Source organism: Bos mutus, chromosome 10 (genome assembly GCF_027580195.1).
Source record: "Bos mutus isolate GX-2022 chromosome 10, NWIPB_WYAK_1.1, whole genome shotgun sequence".
In the NCBI taxonomy this organism is placed as follows: Eukaryota; Metazoa; Chordata; class Mammalia; order Artiodactyla; family Bovidae; genus Bos; species Bos mutus.
The window spans coordinates 49,865,394-49,887,257 of record NC_091626.1 but is presented as its reverse complement, the minus strand read 5'-3'; the positions used below and the strand labels follow the sequence as shown (position 1 = coordinate 49,887,257).

At 35.6% G+C, this 21,864-nt stretch overlaps 1 protein-coding gene across 1 annotated transcript in view; it reads left to right on the top strand.

Moving 5' to 3' along the window:
* Positions 1 to 21,864, top strand: part of DMXL2 (Dmx like 2) — a 167,465-nt gene that overhangs the window by 103,994 nt on the left and 41,607 nt on the right. Inside the window, 9 exon segments of the mRNA XM_070377897.1 lie at positions 309 to 426; positions 4,060 to 4,179; positions 6,376 to 6,603; positions 8,721 to 9,309; positions 9,311 to 10,395; positions 13,608 to 13,718; positions 17,266 to 17,435; positions 20,091 to 20,188; positions 20,616 to 20,781. Of these exon segments, the coding sequence (XP_070233998.1) occupies positions 309 to 426; positions 4,060 to 4,179; positions 6,376 to 6,603; positions 8,721 to 9,309; positions 9,311 to 10,395; positions 13,608 to 13,718; positions 17,266 to 17,435; positions 20,091 to 20,188; positions 20,616 to 20,781 (2,685 nt within the window).

The following is a 21,864-nucleotide window of genomic DNA, read 5'->3' as shown; positions in this document are numbered from 1 at the left end:
ATGGCCTTCTCCATCTGGTCTTGAAACCTGTTTTGTTTTTTTTTTTTAATTTTTTTTTGCAGTATTTTTTTTCCGAGATGCAAACCTGTTGATTTGTTTTTATTAGTTTCACAGTTCTGCTATTGACTATAGAATATTTGAAAGTAATTTATCTAATGATTTTTTTCTCTTGTTTTTCCCACTATACTTTGTTATTCTATAAAGAATAGAAATTGTTGGATTTATTTCTTCTACATTAGGGTTCTTGGAGAGGTAGTGTAAGATATGGAATTGCAAAGATAAAACTTTACTTTTTTTCATATTTGTAGTGTGGCTCAAATACACAGTTGCTTCATGTGTTTCAAGAAGACTTCATTAGAGGATATAAACCACATAAGGAAGATATGGAAAAAAAGGAAACAGAAATATTTTTTCAACCATCCCAAGGTATTTTTAAAAATAGTCTTGAGTTTGATACCTTAATCTTAAAAAAACTCTAAACTTTCACTGAGTGTAGATCTTTTATCACAAGTCATCAGTCTCATGATTTTTGACAAATACACCAGTTCTGTGATTATGTTTTTTTCTGGGTAAAGAACATATGTGGGTAAAAATTGGATATATTTATTTTTTAATTAAACTTTTTGGGATGTAACTGATTAATAATGTTGTGATAGTTTCAGGTGGACAGCAGAGGGACTCAGCCATACATATACGTGTACCCATTCTCCCCCAACCTCCCTAAAAATTATATTTTGAAAGATACTTTCACTGGTGACATAGCCTTTTGCCAGTAAATGTTATTTATGGAATCTAGTTTAATTGTTTAAAAATTTAACCTTGATTGTTCAACACTACAGTTAAATTATTTTGATTGGTAGTAGGTATCTCTGTGTTATCTTAAGGAAGCCAATTAATTGTAGTATAAGTATACTAAAGATTATTGATGACTGTAGAAGGAAGATACTATGTTGTATGGTATATATACCAGGAAACTCAGATACTCTGAGCATTAAAGGTACTGTCTCATAGATTTCCTTTCTGAAGGGTTGTATTACTTTCTTCTTGAGAGAAAGTAGTTCTCTTAAGGCCATTCAGGGGTAGGATGGGGAGGGAGGTTTGAGAGGGAGGGGACATATGTATATCTATGGCTGATTCGTGTTGATGTATGGCAAACACCATCACAATATTGTAAAGAAATTAACCTCCAATTAAAAATAAAATGTAAAAATGTAAACCATATGCTGTTTAGTTTAAACTTTTATTATTTAGCTTAAAATATTCCTTTTAGAGGTTACAACTTTGTAATTATAGAACTTTCATGTTCTATTTGAAAGTGAAATTTGAAAATAGAACATACTGAGTAGAATACTTTCTGTTTGAAGACAGGAAAGATATGTCCTACTTTAAGAATTCATTTTCTGTGATGAATAGTTTTTAATTTTCAAAGAGTTTCCAGATATTTTATCTGGTTATAGCTTGTAAGTATTAGAAGGTCATGAGTATAGCTTTTATCACAGAATTATGTACAGACTTTTAAGGAAGACATTTCTACTGAATTTGTATGGTTAATTTGATTTCCTTTAGTGGAAAATCAGAGTGAGTTCCTGTACTCTTTGAGGCTAGCTCAAACATCTTCTCAAACATCAGCATGAATCAGCCATAGGCATATATATGTCTCCTTTAGTTTTTGTAGTTCCCTAAATATTCTTGATTTTCTAGCTGTTTTCTTAAGGGACTTGACATGTGTGCTTCTCCTCTTCCCTTACCCTGCTGCATGGTATACACTGTTAAGTGTTTTGTTTTTGGCTGTGCTAGGCCTTTGTTGCTGCGTGGGCTTTTCTCTAGTTGTGGCCAGTGGGGGCTGTTCTCTAGTGGTACACGGGCTTCTCATTGTGGTGGCCGATCTTGTTGCGGAGCACAGGCTTTAGTAGCTGCAGCTCACGGGCTCAGTGGTTACAGTTCCCGGGCTCTAGAGCACCGGCTCAGTAGTTGTGGTGCATAGGCTTAGTTGCCCCATGGCATCTGGGTTCTTCCCAGATCAGGGATGAAACCCGTGTCTCTTGCATTGGCAGACAGATTCTTTACCACCGAGCCACCAGGGAAGCCCAGCATTGTTGGTTCTTAATTTGTTTGGATCCATATCCATATAGAGTCCACACATAATGTTTCATTTCTAGGAGTCTTTTAAGCTAAAGCAATCCCCCTTTATGCTCTTATCATGCCACTAATTTGTTTTAGAGAAAGTTATTTTATAGCAGTTTTTCTGACCAGTTACTTGTGGATGTCATTTAAAATTTTTCCTGTGAAGTGCAAATGAACTCTTATGTCCATCACAGAAGGACATAAGAAAGAACAGAATGTTAGGATGTCTCATTTTTAGTGATGCTAGGATTCAGAAAATTCACCTGGTGGCGCCAGTGTAAAATATGCCAGCAATCTATTATCTCATGGTTTCTTCCACTGATATTGTTGCTTTTCAGTCAATTATTTCATTAAGGATTGTTCAAGTATGATTTTCTAGTTTTATTAATTCTCATTTATTTATTAGCTGGAAAGCATTTGTAAGGAAAAGCTTTTCCTTATCCACGAGAGCTTTTTGGCTGTCTTGAAATAGAGTTCTTTTTAGAAAAGTCAGAGTAAGTGCTTAGTTCTTTCTCTTTAATTGATTTCAAAGGAGTTTGTTCCCAGGTTCCTGCTGGTGGTTATGGATGAATGTTGTTGTCTTTCTTTTTACTTTGTGTGTCATTATGAACCCATTTTAGAAAAACTCTTTATTGAATAATATGCATACAAAGATATATCAATCATTAATTTTTATATACTTAACATATTTCAGTGAGTACAATAATAATTTTAGTGTTCACATTGTCCTATATTAGACTGGTAAAGATACTTTGAATTGGTCCTGAGTCCTTTTGACACAACCCTATTAGTTTTGATAATTTGCTTTCTTTCAGGCACAGCAAGATATACCAGCCTTCTCTTGTAAATAGCCTTTGCAAGAATGGAGTCACCCCCCGCCCCCAAATTGTTCCTTCCCATGGAGCATGGTATTCAGAGGCCACAATTTGCATTTTAGCAGTGCTTCTTCCCAATGAGTTGCCATTATGAGTTTTCATTTTTTTCTATTCTTTCTTTTCATTGAATGAAATATTCTTTAAATTCTGTGGTGCTTTACAGTTTTCAAAAGTCTCACGCCCATAACTTCATATAATGTACAGGTTTACATTTTTCAAGAAAGTTTTTGCTGTCCTTTGTAGATCTCATTATCCTATATGAAAAATGTAATTGTCAACAGGAAAAATTATGTTCACAAATAATCTTTTCATAAAATGTAAAATTTCTAAAAAGTCTCTTCGGTACCACCACGATCAGCCCTCCATCCATGACTGTTAATTTTTTTTTAATGCTATCTTACATATAGAAAAAGCAGAATATATGTTTACTTCATTCTTTGCATTTAATTTCCAGTTTTCCATTTAAGGAGTTGGTGCCCCACTTACTTCCAGGGGCATCCAGTGAGGCTGACTTGCTCCTGGGCTTTTCTCCCTCTCTTGCTTTGCTTTCTCTCTCTCTCTCCCTTTCATTTCTTCCTTTCGGTCCTTCTTGTCCTTCCTTTCCTCATTTATTGTTAAGTGCCCTCTCATTTTTGGTATTTTTATGAATGTGTTTTAATAAATTGTGTTCATTTTTATTCTTTGTTGCTCAGATGGTCCCATCTTTGATCAGTAGGCATCCATTCATGTTGGCTTTTGTACTTAATGACATAGCCCCATTAGTCTTTGATAGCCACTTAACTTTCAGCACAAAAGATATAAAACTTTCTAAACATCTTTTCTTCCTTTTCCTTCCAGTTTCTATACATACCAAGAGATTTTGTTTAAACAAATGTCTTTCTCTTAACCCTATAGAAACATGTGAACGTGTGAAGTCACTCAGTCGTCTCCGACTCTTTGTGGCCCCATGGACTGTAGCTTACCAGGCTCCTCTGTCCATGAGATTTTCCAGGCAAGGGTACTGGAGTGGGTTGCCTATAGAAACATGTTAACTTAAATATTTCTTTTCCTTTAACAATAGGATATCGGCCACCACCATTTTCAGAAAAGTTCTTTCTAGTAGTAATTGAAAAGGACAGCAATAATTGCTCTATTCTCCACATGTGGCACCTTCATCTTAAATCCATACAGGCATGTTTAGGTAAGTAATTATATAACAATTTTATGTAGAGACAATGTGAGATAAATTCATTTTTACTGGACATGCTTTAGGTTGGTTAAAATGATGATCCAGTGAACTGTAAATTGAATTGCTGAGTTGAAGTATGTATATGCCAAACTTTTAATTATAGGGCCATAAATTGTTAATTTGAAACAGGTTAATCTAAAAACAAACCAAATGGGTTCATTGAGACATATTAAATTAATAAATTTGATTGATTTTTAATTAGTGTGTACTAAAGGTCTATTATGACTCTGTTCTAGATACCATGTCTCTATAAGTCAGTTTTGCCTGTAAAATTAATATTATAATTTTTTGTTGGTTAATACACACTGTCATCTGATGCTGTGCATATTTGCTATAGCATATCTAAAAGAAGCAGATTTTCTATTTAGAAAAATGTGATTCTGAAGTTCAAAAGGGTGGAACTGATTTTGTGGAATATTAGGAAATGCAGCAGTGATTAAAAAAAAATTTCAGCCACACTTTTGCCATTCATGTTCATATTGATGTTTTTTCAAACCAGAAGATGTGTAATATGAAGTGCAGAAATTGATTATGAATCTTTCTTTTTAAAACAAACTTTGACTTCCTGAGAGAGAATTTAAATGAATAATTGCATGGTTAGCCTTATCAAACTGAATCTGCCGTAAATTGATTAATCCAAAATTTTTGAGAGTTTTGAAAATTGATGATTATATAATTTTAATGATTTTATACATACTAAACATTACAGAAAAATACTAGTGTATATGTTTTTTGTTCCCTTGGTAATCAACATCATCATGTAACTATGTAAATAGCAGTTCTAACTGGGCCCTGAACTGGCATTGAAAAAGTCAAATGATGCAGTAGAACCTTTACCCATGCCTGGTTGAGCCTAATCCTCTTGTGGTAGGAGGAATCCCCAAATCTTTTCAAAGCCTTTGGAGTTAATTCTTGGCATAATGTGTTGTTTCACAGAAATGCAGGAGTAGAGGGATCTAAAATCTTGTCAGGAAGATAATTTTATTTCTTTTTTTTTTAATTGAGGTAACATTGGTTGATAGCATTATAAAAGTTTCATGTCTACAATAGTTAATTTGACTTCTATATACACTACAGTTTGCTCATCACCAAAAGTCTGGTTTCCATCTGTCACCATAGAGTTGACTCCCTTTACCCGTTTCACTCCCCACCACCCCACACACACATCCTCTTTCCCCTTTGGTGACTACCAATCTTTTCTCTGTTTCTGTGTTAGTCTTTATTTGTTCATTTATTACTTAAAAATATTCCACATATGAGTGAAACCATATGATATTTATGTTTCTCCATCTGACTTATTTCACTTATATAATACCCTCAAGGAAGAGAATTCTTAACCTACCAGATGGGGACAGAGGGTGAGATGAACATACAAATATAATAAACAAATGTTGCAGAGTATCTCATACATGTCACAGAAGCACAAATAACTAAATCTGCTTAGAGATTTTTCACTTCACCTAAATGCGAAAGCTGAAAACTTTTTAAACAAAGATCAAGATCACTGTGCTTACAAAGCCATTCTACTAGTACTGTCTGAAGTTTGTCTGAAGTTTCCTATGTTCTTGAAATCGTGTTTATTGTTTCAGTGTTTGATAGTTGATAGGCGGGTATTTTAGTGTCTTCTTTGCCACTAGCTAATTATAGGAGCTTAGGAAAATCATTAAGCTTTCCAAGTTTAAATTTCTTCATCTCTTGAGTGAGTCAGTACCTTGTTATTTGTCAATTTGATTTATGACCTCTCTCTTTCAGAAACACCTCGGCTGCTTATTAATGCAGATTTCTGGAATCTACCCCAGAACAACTGAGTCAGTGTTTCTATGTTTAGGCCTGAGAATCTTCATGTTAAAGCTTCCTCAAGTTTTTGATGTGTTTTCAAGGTTGAAAACAGTGAAACTAGGGAACATAAGTTTTTTTTTCCTGTATCTTACATGTTGTGCTTCTTCACTGACAGTATCCCTGTGATGTAATTGATGATGCTAAGAAAGGGTGAAATAGTTTAAGAAAATTCTCTCAAGGAAAATTTTAAAATTGATCTTGTCTCCAGAACACTTTGAAGAAACTATATTTCTTATATTATAACAAAGTATTGTTCTAGTTCATGTACACAGAAATGATAGTAATCTATTTCATAATTTGTTTTCAAAGCTAAAGCTTCAGAAGGTGTTTCATCAGAGAGTCTACTTTCAGTCCCTGGACAGAAGCATGTAGACTCTTCTCCAGAAACCTCTCCTAGCATGAGCCCCATGTCACATTCCTCATCAATTGCCAACCTTCAAACTGCTAGTAAACTGATTCTGAGTTCTAGATTGGTATATAGCCAACCTCTTGATCTCCCAGTAGGAGTTGAAGTAATAAGAGCAACACCTTCAGCAGGTAAGATGTTAAAACTGGACACTTGTAGCTCAGAGCAGTCTTCAGTGCATAAGATGGATGTCTCTTCTGAAACAGGTGTAAATTTGACACTAAAAGTTTTGTTTTCTAACAGACTCACAGACTTAGAAAATGAGCTTATGATTACTAGTTGGGGGAGGATGGAGGAAGGGATAGTTAGGGGGTGTGGGCTGGACATGTACACACTGCTGTATTTAAAATGGATAACCAATAAGGTCCTACTGTATAGCAAAGGGAACTCTGCTCAGTGTTATGTGGCAGCCTGTATGGGAGGGGAGTTTGGGGGAGAATGGATACATGTATATATATATGGCTGAGCCCCTTTGCTATCCACCTGAAACTATCACAACATTGTTACCTAGCTGTGAAAAGTGAAAGAAAGTGTAAGTCTCTCAGTCATGTCCGACTCTTTGTGACCCCGTAGACTGTAGCCCACCAGGCTTCTCTGTCCATGGAATTCCCCAGGCAAGAATACTAGATTGGGTAAGCATTTCCTTCTCCAGAGGTCTTCCTGACCCAGGGATCAAACCCACATCTCCTGCATTGCAGGCAGATTCTGTACTGTCTGAGCCACCACTGCAGTATAAAATAAAAAATTAAAAAGAAAGATTTGTTTTCTACTAATGATGCATCTTTTTAGAAATATGTATATATTAGAAATTATTTCCTGTGATAAATATAAAATAAATACAATCAGCTTGTCAGACTATGGTGTGGATGTTTTAATGCAGGGTTTCTTGCCTGCACTGTGGTTTCCAGGGAATTCTCCAGGCAAGAATACTGGAGTGGGTAGCCGTTCATTCCCTTCTTCAGGGGATCTTCCTGACCCTGGGATCAAACCCATGTCTCCTGCATTGAAGGCAGATTCTTTACCATCTGAGCTACCAGGGAAGCCCCCTATAAATAGGAATACTGTGATAGCAAAATTGCAAAGAACATATATGTTCATATGTGAATTATTGAAGCTTTTTTTTTTTTTTTAAATTAAGGCTTTTCATCCACATTGTGTTATTATAAAGTATGTTTGAACAGGAGTTGGCAGATACTTTGGGGGGAAAATATAGGATACAAGTTTATAGTTTGGTTTGCTTAAAGTGATACTGACTTTAGCAAGGTGGATAAAATAGTTTGGAGAACAGGACTGACATCTGAGTTTAAAATGATCTGTCACTTGCGGAATTTGTGATTGAGGAGTTCCTAGAATAGTGTTTTTGAAGAATCAAAATCAGAGTTTCAAGACTATTCCAGTTAGTGGTGAATGATTTTGAGTATGAAATTCTCTTACTCATCCCTAGCTTTTGAAACTTTCAAAGTATTTGGAAAGCTTATGATATATGCAAATAAGTTTATTAGAATTAATAATGATAAATTCTACTTTGCAGGGAATTTATAAAATGCTTTAAAACATCTTACTGGACAGTAACACTCCAAGGGAAGTAGTAACATAATCCCCATTAGATAGGTAGAACAGACTCAAATGTTTAAGTGGCTTTCCTACTGTTAGGAAGGCGTTGATAGACTGGAACTTGAATCCAGGCTTTCTGATCAATCTTAAGATTAAGATCAACCAATCTTAATCACTGTTACCCCTCATGTTATAGTTGACAATAAATGGGAAGTGTTAATCTTTTGGCCATCAGGAATAAATGGTTCTAGTTCATTGTTAGGAGAGCATGAATTAAACCTGTGAAAAAGGTGAGATCTAATGTCTGTCTGGTTGACTGAAAGCATTTTGTGGTGGAGTAGATCTAGTGTCTGGATTATTTGAGGGCCAGTTAGAGGAATTTGAAGGGCAAATTCTAATGACTGTTAATGTATTTATGATGAAAGTGATAAAAGATATAGCATGAAATTCCAGTGAAGTGTGTGTGGTAAAGATGTAATTTATAGCAGAAAACAGGTTTATTGATTGATTAAACTTTGACTTGTTTGATTGATTTTGAGTTGTATTTTAATGAAATATTTGATTTAGTAAGGGACTACAGAGTTATTCTGAACAAGCTCATAGTGGATTTGAATTAATCACATTCTAGACTTTGAGTATTAACATATTATTTTGTGATTCTCTTATTATGATGACCTACTTTTTCTTTTTTAAGGCCATTTGAGTTCCTCTTCAATTTATCCAGTGTGCCTTGCACCTTATTTAGTCGTTACAACTTGTTCTGACAATAAAGTACGCTTCTGGAAATGTTGTATGGAAACCAACCTACAGTGTAAAAGTGATGAGAAGGAAACCTATCATTGGAGAAGATGGCCCTTGATGAATGATGAAGGAGAAGATAATAGCAGTACAGTGAGCATCGTGGGAAGACCAGTTGCTGTTAGCTGTTCATACACGGGTCGCCTTGCAGTGGCTTACAAACAGCTGATCCACCACAATGGTTTTGTTTCGAAAGAATTTTCCATGCATGTTTGCATATTCGAATGTGAATCTACAGGAGGGTCAGAATGGGTTTTAGAACAAACAATTCATCTTGATGATTTGGTCAAAGTTGGGAGTGTACTTGATTCAAGGGTCAGTGTTGACAGTAATCTCTTTGTGTACAGCAAATCAGATGAACTTTTGAGCAAGGATAGATACCTTATTCCGAATATCAAACATTTAGTACATTTGGACTGGGTATCAAAAGAAGATGGTTCCCACATTCTCACAGTGGGGGTCGGTGCTAATATCTTCATGTATGGGGCTTTCAGGAATTGTGACTGAGCAAACCAATAGTAAGGATGGAGTAGCTGTCATTACTTTACCACTAGGTGGAAGTATCAAGCAAGGAGTTAGGTCACGATGGGTTCTTCTTAGATCTATAGACTTAGTGTCCTCTGTTGATGGTACACCTTCATTGCCTGTCTCTCTCTCTTGGGTAAGAGATGGGATCTTGGTGGTAGGAATGGATTGTGAAATGCATGTATATGCGCAGTGGAAGCACGCTGTCAGATTTGGAGACGTTCACACTGATGGTTTTGAGGCAGAAGAGACAGCAATACAAGATCATTCTGCCTTTAAATCTAGTATGTTGTCAAGAAAAAGTATTGCTGAAGGAACAGCTATTGCTGATGATGTTTTTTGTTCACCAACTGTAGTTCAAGATGGTGGCTTATTTGAAGCTGCGCATGTCCTTTCCCCTACTCTCCCACAGTATCATCCCACCCAGCTGTTGGAATTGATGGATTTAGGGAAAGTTCGCAGGGCCAAAGCTATTCTCTCTCATTTAGTAAAATGCATTGCAGGAGAAGTTGCAATAGTTAGAGATGCTGATGCTGGAGAAGGCACTAAGCGACACCTCTCTCGAACCATTAGTGTAAGTGGCAGTACGGCAAAGGATACAGTCACCATAGGCAAAGATGGTACTCGGGATTATACTGAGATAGATTCTATTCCTCCACTGCCCTTGTATGCATTGCTTGCTGCTGATCAAGATACAACCTACAGAGTTTCAGAAGAAAGTACCAAAGTGCCACAGAGCTGTGAAGATCATGCAGAAAGTCAACCAGAGGACCAGTACTCAGAGCTGTTCCAAATCCAGGATATAACAACGGATGATATCGACTTAGAGCCAGAAAAGAGAGACAACAAATCAAAAGTAATAAATCTTTCTCAATATGGACCAGCTTACTTTGGCCAAGAACATGCTAGGGTACTTTCTAGTCATCTCATGCACTCAAGTCTACCAGGCCTTACCCGTTTGGAGCAGATGTTCCTTGTAGCTTTGGCTGACACGGTGGCTACCACCAGTACTGAGCTTGATGAGAACAGAGATAAGAGTTACTCAGGTAAATACTCTCACTAAAAATTTAGAAAGTTATTGTCAGTAGAACTAACTGTCTGTGTTATTTATATAATGACTCACATATTAAATTGCAATCTTTCTTTAAACCTTACAGGGAAATGTTCTCTCTAGTTGGCAGTTACTGTTAGGTAATATGATCAGTTGTGAAAGAAAAGACAATTGGGGTAGACTCTGACTTGTGCACATAACTTATGTATTTGTGATATCTGTGTGTATCCTCACCTGAGTTTTTATCCTGAAACTCTTATATAATTTTGGACATACAGTCTTTTTTTTTTTTTTTTTAACAGATTGATTCTGTTTAAAAATAAAAATGGTTTATTTTTATTTTGCTTTTAGTGATAAAAATGGTCCATTTGTTAATTTTACTATTGAACCACCAGGTTTGTAAGGAGCTACCCCCACAACTCCCCCGGCACAACTTGTTCATCTTCACATTTCTAGGTATAAATAATTTTTTTTATAATCACCTAATTTTCTCCAAAAAGTCTTGAGAAAGAGGTTTTCATACATTTTAATGTAACGCGTGTCTTGCTTAATTCATTCTGTAACCAGAAAAATTTTGGCTACCTCCTGAAACTAGATTCCATTCTTTTTTATGCAGATAGTTGAAGGTAATGGTGTTGATTCTAAATCATGACATTAGCAAAGGATACCGAAAATGATTGATCATTCATTCATTCAGTAAATACTGTGGAGGAGTGAACAATTGCTATGTGCCAGGAGCTTCATGTACTTTATCATATTTAAGTATCACAACAATCTGCTAGTAGGTAGCCATTATTATACTTGATTTTTTTAGAGAAAGATACTGAGAGATTCAGGAACATATAAGATCTCATAGATAGTAAATGGCAGAACTGGGATTCAAATGTGGATAAATCATTGCCTCCAAGCCTGTATTCTTTTAATTATTTCACAGGTTTTACAAGTTTGAGGAAAAAAGTCTGTTCCTCAAAGCTACCTGGAATATCTCTCTTCATATAGACTTAGGCCCTTGTAATGTGTCTCCAAAGTTTTTTGTAGATTAAAATAACTAGTGACTTTTAGAGGATTTTGCCTATGACTTATTTTATAACTCTAGTAATTAAAACTTTTTTGAATCATTATGAGGTTGTATGCAGTAGAGCAGGATTCTTCCCAGAAGAGCCTTAAGCCTTTGTTTCAAACTTAATATTTATTAGTATATATTAGAGATATTACTCTGGGGTATTAAGAAAATAGCTATGTCACAATCTGTGAAAAATAGTTTAGATTTTCAGATATAAAACTGTATCCTTCAGTTCAGTTCAGTTGCTCAATCGTGTCTGACTCTTTGTGACCCCATGAATTGCAGCACGCCAGGCCTCCCTGTCCATCACCAACTCCCGGAGTTCACTCAAACTCACGTCCATCTAGTCAGTGATGCCATCCAGCCATCTCATCCTCGGTCGTCCCCTTTTCCTCCTGCCCCCAATCCCTCCTAGCATCAGAGTCTTTTCCAATGAGTCAGCTCTTCACATGAGGTATCCTTAAGTAGGCGATATAAAAATTGTTCCTCCTATCATAGACTTTCATGAGGTAGATGAGGCAGGAATGAATGTCTCCATTTCACATGTGGGAAACTGAAGCTCAGAGATTAAATAGTTACTTATCTCAGTTGATGGATTCTAAGTAAGTGAATCCCTCCATTGTTCAGATGAGACAACCTAGAGGTATTCCGGACTCAGCTTTCTCTCACGCCCCAATCTAGTCCATTGTCATATGCTGTTAGTTCTACTGTGTGGAGACTCCAGACATTTCTCATCACCTCTCCTGTTACCACTCTGGTCCAAGTCACTGTCACATCTTGCCTAATTATTGACAAAGGCTCCTAAAACTGGTTCATTCCTGTTACTTCAGTCTGTCCCTCACATGGGAACTAGTGATTGTTCTAAAACAAAATCACCTTAAATCTCACCTCTGCTCAGTAAACACTGGTGGCTTCCCATCTCACTTTAGAAAAAAAGCCAAATCCTTCAAGGCTCCAGGTGATCTGTCTTCACATCACTCTACTGCATTGGCTTCCCTGCTGTCCCACAAACACACCAGGCACAGTCATCTCAACATCTTTGTACATACTGTTTGCCCTGCACAGAATACTTGTCTTCCAGATTTAGGCACCCTTCACTCCCTAACCACCTCAGATTTGTGCTGAAATGTCATCTTGGTGGAAAGTTCTTCCCTGGTTGCATAATATAAAATAGAACCCTCTTACTCCAGCACTCCCTTTTCTCCCAGTCCGGCTTTATTTCTCGCTGTAGCATTAATTTTCCACTAGACACATTACTTCTTTGTTGTTTCTCCCTGTCTCCTAAGATGTAAGCACCCTGGAAGTAGGGACCTTGCCTTATTCCTGCCCAATCTGCAGTACCTAAACTGTGCCTCCGATGTAGCAGATGCTTAATTTGTTGAATGGATACATGAATGAGTGTATGAACAAATACAGCTGATGGGAAGTAGAGCTGGAACTTTGACAGTTTAAAATGTTTTATTTTCTTCAAGAAAATATTTGATTCAATACTCTTGAGTACTTCCTAAGTGGCAGTTACTGGGCTAGGTGCTGTTAGTATTTTTCTGTTGCTTTTATCCAACAGTGGCTATAATTTTGAGTTAACTTATCATGCTTTCATACCTCTGCTCAACTTTTGACTAAGAGCAAATTTGTGAGATCAGAATTGGAGTTCAACCTTAACTTGGTAACACTAGCCTGAGGAGTCAAATTTCAAATATGGATAGTACTGTATTTCATTTGAGCTAACCAATCTAGAAAATATTAACCTGTTTAATTATATAATAAATAAGTTGACTATGTAATTCCTAGTTTTTAAAATAGGAAAAATTCTCATAGGGAATATTTTTTAAAATTATACCTATTACTTTTTATTGGATTTCAAAATTTCTTTCCTTTTCTTTTATTATGAGTAGCTCTAAGTACTATTATTACCTGTACTGATAGGTGCTTACATTTTTCTCAAACTTTTTCTTTTGACCATTTTATTATATACATGTACTTATTGAGAAGCTATATGCATTGATAAAGATATTGAAGTATTCAGAAAGGAATACACTCATACGTATTTTTTGTAAATTATTATTTAATGTTTATTTTCTAACTTTCCATTGGTTTATGACCTGTTGCATTCCTTTTTCCTTAAATTTATATTGTCTTTAAAGGAAGAGACACATTGGATGAGTGTGGTTTACGGTACTTATTGGCGATGCGCTTGCACACTTGCCTTTTGACATCGCTGCCTCCTTTATACCGAGTACAGCTACTTCATCAAGGTATTGTTTGAACCTTTGTGCAACTTTTATTTCATATTGAAGTGGTTGGTGTATTCACTGTTGTGTATAAACGTTAGATAAGTCATCACATGCATACCCATCACCAGCCTTAAGATCTTCCTGTCACAGGGTACCCACTTACCCTTTAACTGTGTTATTTTTCGGCTGTACTCTGTGACTTTTGCTCATCTGGCTCAGTTTCTCAGACTTCAGTCATCAAAAGTCATAGTAATTTAGGAGTAAACTGGGTAGTCTGGTGTTATAACCTAAAGTGGTCCTGAATTTCTATGATATCTGATACCCTTGCTTTAAAAATTTTGCCCTATGCATTGTTATTTGTGTTTACTTTAATATAAGCATTATAAGTTATTTACTCACAACTAAAGCTAATGTTTCAGGAACATCTGTCACATAATAACCCAGTAGATTTGCATACTTCCAGCACACTGCCACATATGCTGATGTGAGATATATAGACTTATATCAGCCCCCTAACTTAGAGATTAAAAAATCAAAACTGTAGAGTTTAAAGTGACCTGGCAAGACACAGGTTGTTAGAGTTTGAATTAGAATTCCAGTGTAGTGGGCTGTGTCCCTTTTGAAACCAGCATCTTGGATACAGCCCCATAAAATATGTTTTAGTATTGTAGGACCTAGAATGTCAGGCTTTATAGTTCATTATTCTTACCCATAGTACTTACCCTTTACCGTCAATAAATGCTTTTTTGAAAATATGATTCTAACAGCTGTCTAATAGTCTATCATGTTTTTAAACTATAATTCATCTATCCTTAATTTTTTTCTAAAAATACAAATTTTGCTTTTTTTCTTACTTGAATTATCATGCTACTGAATGACCTTACAACTTTACATATAAATATTCATATATATCTAATTACTTCCTCATATTAGTTTTCTGGGGGTGAAACTACTGAATCAAAGGGTTTGAAAATTCTTAACACTTAGAAGTATTGCTACTTTCAGAAAGACTGTGCTAACTTAAATTCCCAGAACCAATGTTAATGATGCCAAAACTCAACTCATTGCAATACTTGATATTATCATTTAGAACAATCTATGCCATTTGGAATCGGAGAAGGCAATGGCATCCCACTCCAGTACTCTTGCCTGGAAAATCCCATGGATGGAGGAGCCTGGAAGGCTGCGGTCCATGGGGTCTCTGAGGGTCGGACATGACTGAGCGACTTCACTTTGATTTTTCACTTTCATGCATTGGAGAAGGAAATGGCAACCCACTCCAGTGTTCTTGCCTGGAAAATCCCAGGGATGGGGGAGCCTGGTAGGTTGCCGTCTATGGGGTCACACAGAGTTGGACACGACTGAAGCGACTTAGCAGTAGCAATGCCATTTGGAATAGGTTAAAAAATGGTATCTCAAATTTTAGTTTTAATATTTTAAATTTTAGTTTTAAATGATGATCAGGTGGTACTGAATCACTTAATGACAATTATGTACATTGCCTAAGGAGACTTAAAACACCTCAAATTCCTAAAGCTTTGTCAAATTCCATTTTCCCTTTAGTACAGTTAAAACATTGGAGATGAGAAAAGTGACTGGTATTGTCGGTGATGGTCTGGTAACAGTTTTCAGGGAAAAACTTAAATAGCTAGTTGTTGTTCAGTCGCTAAGTTGTGTTTGACTCTTGTGACCCCATGAACTGCAGCACACCAGGCTTCCCCATCCTTCACTATCTCCCAGAGTTTGCTCAAACTCAGGTCCATTGAGTTGGTGATGCCATCCAACCATCTCATCCTCTGTCCCTCCCTTCTCCTCCTGCCCTTAATCTTTCCCAGCATCAGCGTCTAAGTAGCTAGTAGACAAGCTAAGAAGAACAAAGATATATTGCAAAGAATAGCCTGATGTTGGTAGACAAATAAAAATAAGTGCCTGTTGGTGTGCCTGGTTTTTTCTTCTTAATACCTTTTTTCACTTCTAATAGTTAGGTTTCCAAATAGAGTCACTGCTCTCTTAATCTTATTTTTGAACCAAATTCCTCTGACATACTTGTTGTGTATTTTGGTTTCCTTTTAGTTATACCAAAAATATAATCAATGAAATTTATTTAAGGGTATAGGGTATATTTTATATTGTTATTTTATATTAAAATGTTTGTGTCAGCAAAAGTATGCATTTTGCATTGGCTTATAATAGCAATTTCTAAAGAAGTGTCAATTTTTTTATAGTTATTTCATACACTGACTATTTCTTAAACCAGACAGATTTGGTGGTGGTGGTGGTTTTGTTGCTAAGTTGTGTCCAATGCTTGTGACCCCATGGACTGTAGCCTGCTAGGCTCCTCTGTCCATGGGATTCTCTAGGCAAGAATCCTGGAGTGGGTTGCCATTTCCTTCTCCAGGGAATCTTCGTGACCCAGAAATCAAACCCAGGTCTCCTGCATTGTAGGCAGATTCTTTACCAAGTGAGCTGTGAGGAAAGCCCCGGACAGATTTAAATAGAGAATTAATCTGCATTTTAGGGTATGACAAAATACAAATTGATGTTTCTAAGTTTTGTTCATTTTCCTCTACATTTATAGTGACAGTTAATTTGCATTGATTCTGTGATACGATTTCAAACACAGTTGTATAGAGATGGTAGCAATGAGAAATGTGTTGAGAGTCCTGTGTTGTAATGTGACTATCAGACTGTCATTGGTGTCAGGCATTTCTTTGTTTCCAAAGGGATTCTTGCAGATGGCTGACTTGACTGTCTGGCTTCTCTCCTGGGATCCTCAGGGTTCTTCCCGGGAGCATTCTCACTGTCTCACATCTCTCCGTGGTTCACTTCTGTCATGTTTCTCTTTCACCTGCTCCAAGTGGAGTAAAACCAGTCATTCAGCTGTTGACAGACTCATAGAGGGTGTCACTAAATCCATTTTGTTGCCTCTAATACAGCCTAGATCCCTGTCAGTTTTTTTTTTTTTAATTAGGGCAAAAAGTATTTGCTGTATACCATCAGTAATTAGGCAGCTTTAAACTCTCTTTTTAAAGGAGACACCAAAGACAGAGGAACGTGCCTCCTAACAGTTCTTCCTTGGGGCTGTCATTAAGGTGAGAGTTTGCTTTCAGGTAATACGTATAGCTTCTTGACCAGAGGGATGAATGGGGCAGTTTTCAGTGTCCAATAGTGATGGATATGGTCTGCAAGCAGGTGGCACTGTGAAATGGGACCTACATGTTCATGGAGCACATAGGCTTGACCAGACCTTTTATTCTTGATTGGTTTGGTATGTGTGAAAACGTATGAATGGCTCAGTATTCAAATATCTTTCTTTCTAGTGATTAGCTTTTAATGTTTCCATTCTTCCAGTAAATATATTTGAGAAAAAGAATTTGGTTTTGTGTTTCCTGTCAATGATCTTGTATTTAGATACTTACACTATAAAAGTTTGAATGAAGAAATCCTTTCATACTTTTTTTTTCTGCTTGAAAATTCTCTCTAGGAGGAATTACATGAGTATGTAGAAAATTACTTTTGTTTGTTTTGATAGAGTTCTGATGCTTATTATTTTGTCTTTTTAATTTAGGTGTATCTACTTGCCATTTTGCCTGGGCTTTTCATTCTGAGGCTGAGGAGGAGCTGATTAATATGATTCCAGCAATTCAGAGAGGGGACCCTCAGTGGTCTGAATTGAGAGCTATGGGAATAGGTTGGTGGGTCAGGAATATCAACACTCTTCGAAGATGCATTGAAAAGGTAAGTGTATGTCATTGCATTTTGGAGTTAAGTATTTTCTTAGAGCATAAAAGATATCTTCAGAAAACCTGTGGTGAGGGATTCATCTGTACATCTTGAGATCTTGAGAATTTCTTAAATAAAAATTTTTGGACATTTCTGAATCTTGACCTTTATAAACTCTCCATTCAGTATATCAGTTATCTTTTACCATATATACTAAGTATATAATACTTATGCCATATATACTAAGTATATAATACTTACGGAATATAGTATATTCTGCTATCAGTTGAGATGTGTCCCGGTTTAGGAAAATACAAACTGTATGTCAGTTATATACATTAGATAGAAAAAACATTGTTTTTATAAAACAGATTCTCTGCATGGCTAGGTTAATACATAACAAACTTCCTTTGTACATTTAAAATACCATTCAAAAAGTTTTGATTTGTGGCACTTGAGGAAGATATCTATGGCAGCAAATGAAACATGCTATAAATTTCAAGATGGGTTTTTGAAATCAGTTTTCTAGTAGAAAAAAAATGTTAAAAAATTTTTAGTAGAAGCTGAAAATTATTTCAGTGTTGGCAGAAACTAACCATGACTGAGCATCCAGGCTTGGTTCTAGTTGCTTTTCATAAAATATTTCATGTTATCTTCTCATTGGCTGCATGTTCCTATCTTGATTTTCCACCTGATAGAACTATGACTCAGAGAGTTTGGGTAAACAGTCCACTGAAATTCTCAGAAGTACAATTCATGATACATTTGTGGAGTATGAATTCATTTCTTTCAAGAGGAATTTACTCCTCTAAAGTAGTAGTTCTCAAATTTTAGTGTCTGAAGAATCACCTGGCAAACTTATTTGAAACACACATCCCTCACTTCCACTCTCAGAAATTTTTTTTTGTTTTTTTGTTTGGCCGCACTGTATGGTTTGGGGTAGTTAATTCCCAGACCAGGGATTGAACCTGTGTCCTTGGCAGTGAAAGTGGCGAATCCTAACCACTGGACAACCAGAGAAGTCCCCATTAAATTTTTTCCATATCCCGAAGCAAAGGAAAAAGAGGAGATCCTATTTTCTCTGAAATGTTCAGATGTTGCCTACAAAGTCTCTTTAGTTTTTTATCAACAATGTGTCTTGTCATTATAAATTGAGTTTTCTTACAATACATATAATTAATTTCCACAAGTCATTTATCTCTTAAAATTCAATCAAAAGGATATGTAAGATTTTTTCTCTTGAAATGTATGTTATAAATCATTAACTGAAGATGAATAAAAATTCTTGTAAAAATTATTAAATATTGAAATACTAAAATAATTGAAGGCAGAGAAAATGCTTAAAAAGGGGGAGGAGAAATAAAAGCATTGAAAGTAAAGCATTTTTGTGATGTGACTTTTAGGTATCTTCCCCTGTCTCTCCCATGCCTTGGTAGTGTTCTACTCTGCCATTAGGCAATGTTAGCTGAAAAAACATCATTTCGCTTCTCAACTTAGTTTTATGCATATGTTAGCTTGGTATGTTTGAGAAGTATATGGTCTGCATGGTACTGTGTTCAAAACAGTATGTATGTATGTACAATTGTACATACATGTACATACATGTACAATGTACAATATGTACAATAATGTTACTGGGTTAATAATTTTTAAATTTACATTGAGTTCATTGGTTCTGTATAATTTAGCAAGTTTGGCCATATGGCTCAAAGGGGGGTTGGTTGTCTGTTGTGGTACATGGGGAATTAGGTATTCATTAAGACTTTTTTCTTGTGAAATTTCTAAGAACTAAAATTTGAAGGCCGTTCAAAATAACAGAGCTTCGACCATCTACATTTTAATTACATGCCAGAAAGCATGTGTCAGTCCTTCAGAACTGTCAAATTTGATTGAAAAATACCAAGTTATGTTTGTTTAAAAAAAGAAAAGAACATTTATTTTTGCCTGTAGTTTTTTAAATGTGTGTGTGAGTATAATTGATATTTGTTCATAGATGTCTATCAATATTGTAAAATCACATATATTTATATACCATAGAAGTCAACATTTTAACTTTAACAAAACATTAAGGAATTTAATATGCTTAATTTTTAAGAAAAGGTCTCACCAGGAATTCTCTGGTGGTCCAGTGGTTAGGACTCTGTGCTTCTACTTCTGGAGGCCCAGGTTCAATCCCTGGACACAAAACTAAGATCTGGCAAGCTGAGCAACACGGCCAAAAAGAATAAATCATGTCTATCAAATATTCTGCCTTCTTTATTGTTTCCTGTGTTGGTTTTGTCACTGTCTGGTTTCTAATACCTTTTGCACCCCTTGTTTACTGTGTGACCTCAAGTAATTCAGTTAACCTCTCTGTGTCTCAGTTGCTTTGTGTAAAATGGGGATAGTAATAGTACTTCTTGGATCAGGTGATTCAGTAAGACAAATGAAAGGTGCCTGGTACATGGTAAGTAGTCAGTAAATACTAGCTGCTGTTACTGTTTTTATTGTAATTACAGGTATGCCAAGGGTTGTCTCTAGGAGCATGTGTTATGAGCTACTGGAGACTGTGGAAGAGAGTCATTTCTTCCCATCATCATAGTTTCTGTCAACCATGGAAGTAGTAGGGAAACATTAATTGTTGTAATTCTTATATCAAATAATTAATTCAGTTTTTTATTGACCATTTAGGTTGCCAAAGCTGCTTTTCAGCGTAACAATGATGCCTTGGATGCTGCATTATTCTACCTTTCAATGAAGAAGAAAGCAGTTGTGTGGGGTCTGTTTAGGTAAATTGCTTCAACATTTAAAATGATTTAATGGAATGAAGATTGTGCTGTGAATTGAAGATGTAACACTTTTGAAAGTACTTGGATAAATCAGTTTCCTTATTTGTGCCTTGGTTTCTTTATTTAAGAAAAATAAGCACCGTATTATTTGAGCTTAACTAAAGAGTGGGATATTGTTAAAAATAAGTTGATGAAAACAGTTGGGAAAGTAGAGTGCTCTTGCTTCCTACTTACGTGTACGTATTTTGAATTTTCTCCTTGTTAGAAGAAATGAAGCAAAGCTTGATAACAAATACATCTCACTAAAGTTGTTGTTCTTCTTTTAGCTGGCTGTTTGAGATTTTCATTGTCTATTTTCATATATTCTGTACAGGATTAAATATTTGAAATTTGGTTTAACCACTTATGTTTGTGCTCTGGTACCCAGGTCACAGCATGATGAAAAAATGACAACATTTTTCAGCCACAACTTTAATGAAGATAGATGGCGTAAAGCTGCTTTGAAAAATGCTTTCTCTTTGCTTGGAAAACAACGCTTTGAACAATCTGCTGCTTTTTTCTTGCTAGCTGGTTCATTGAAAGATGCCATTGAGGTATGTCTGAGAAAATGTGCTATGAAATACCTGTAAGAGCTTGAAAACCTTGGAAGGTCATAGAGTAGATTGTAATGTTTGGTCATGTGTTTATAAGGATAGAGGGTAGAGAATAAACACAGAGGTAACTAACTAACTTAAATAGCGGCACTGTGACAATGGAATTATAAACAGATGCAAGTGAGAAGCATAAATGGGACATTTTATATAGAGAATACTGCATTTCAAGGTAAGTATATGCATTTCAATTATAAATATATAGAAGAAGTGGTTTATGAATATCTTCTTCCTGGCCATCTTGTGATTCTAAACTATTGAAAGTGTGCACAGGTCAGAGTCCCCTTACTTGGTATAGACAGGCAGATATTTTAAGTTCTTTTTCTTCTAAATGAAATTCATAGCTAAGGAACTGAGATCACAGTTTATACTGTTTTGTAATGTAGTCATCTTAGATACTGGAAGGTGAGTGGGGAGAGATAAAACTTTGCATTTTTGGATATAGAATCTTGATAGCTGATTAAGAGAGTAATTACAGATATTTCTATTTATGAGATAGTCTTCTTAGGATATCAGTTATAATGAATAATCCAAACAGGTGAAGGAAAAATGTAATTGGAAATAATACATCATGGAAAATATCCAGCAAAGTGAAAGTACTCTGTATAGAATTAGTCCTGTTTTCAAAATTATCTTAAGGTGTGTAACTTTTTAAAATAACAAATATTTATAATTTTCAGATGGGAAGTTTAGCCTAGAAAATACTCAGGCAAGAAGAGAAATATTGATTGAGATGCTCATATTGCCTGAAGGACCTCAGATTCTCAGATGAGTAGTTACTTTAGAATACAAACTCAAGAGAGAGTAAGAATAGCGTATGTAGCTTTATTTCTTAAGCTACTTGCTATGTAAATAGAAGATTCTTTTAAAATAGTAATAATTGTGTTTTTATATGGGAATATATTTAGAAATTAAGAGGAACTGATTATATCACAGGTGTTATTTAATTTAAAAATGAACCTTGTTTAAATTAATCCAAGTCTAAGATGGTACTGATATACCTTCTTTTATGCTTATTTTATAAAT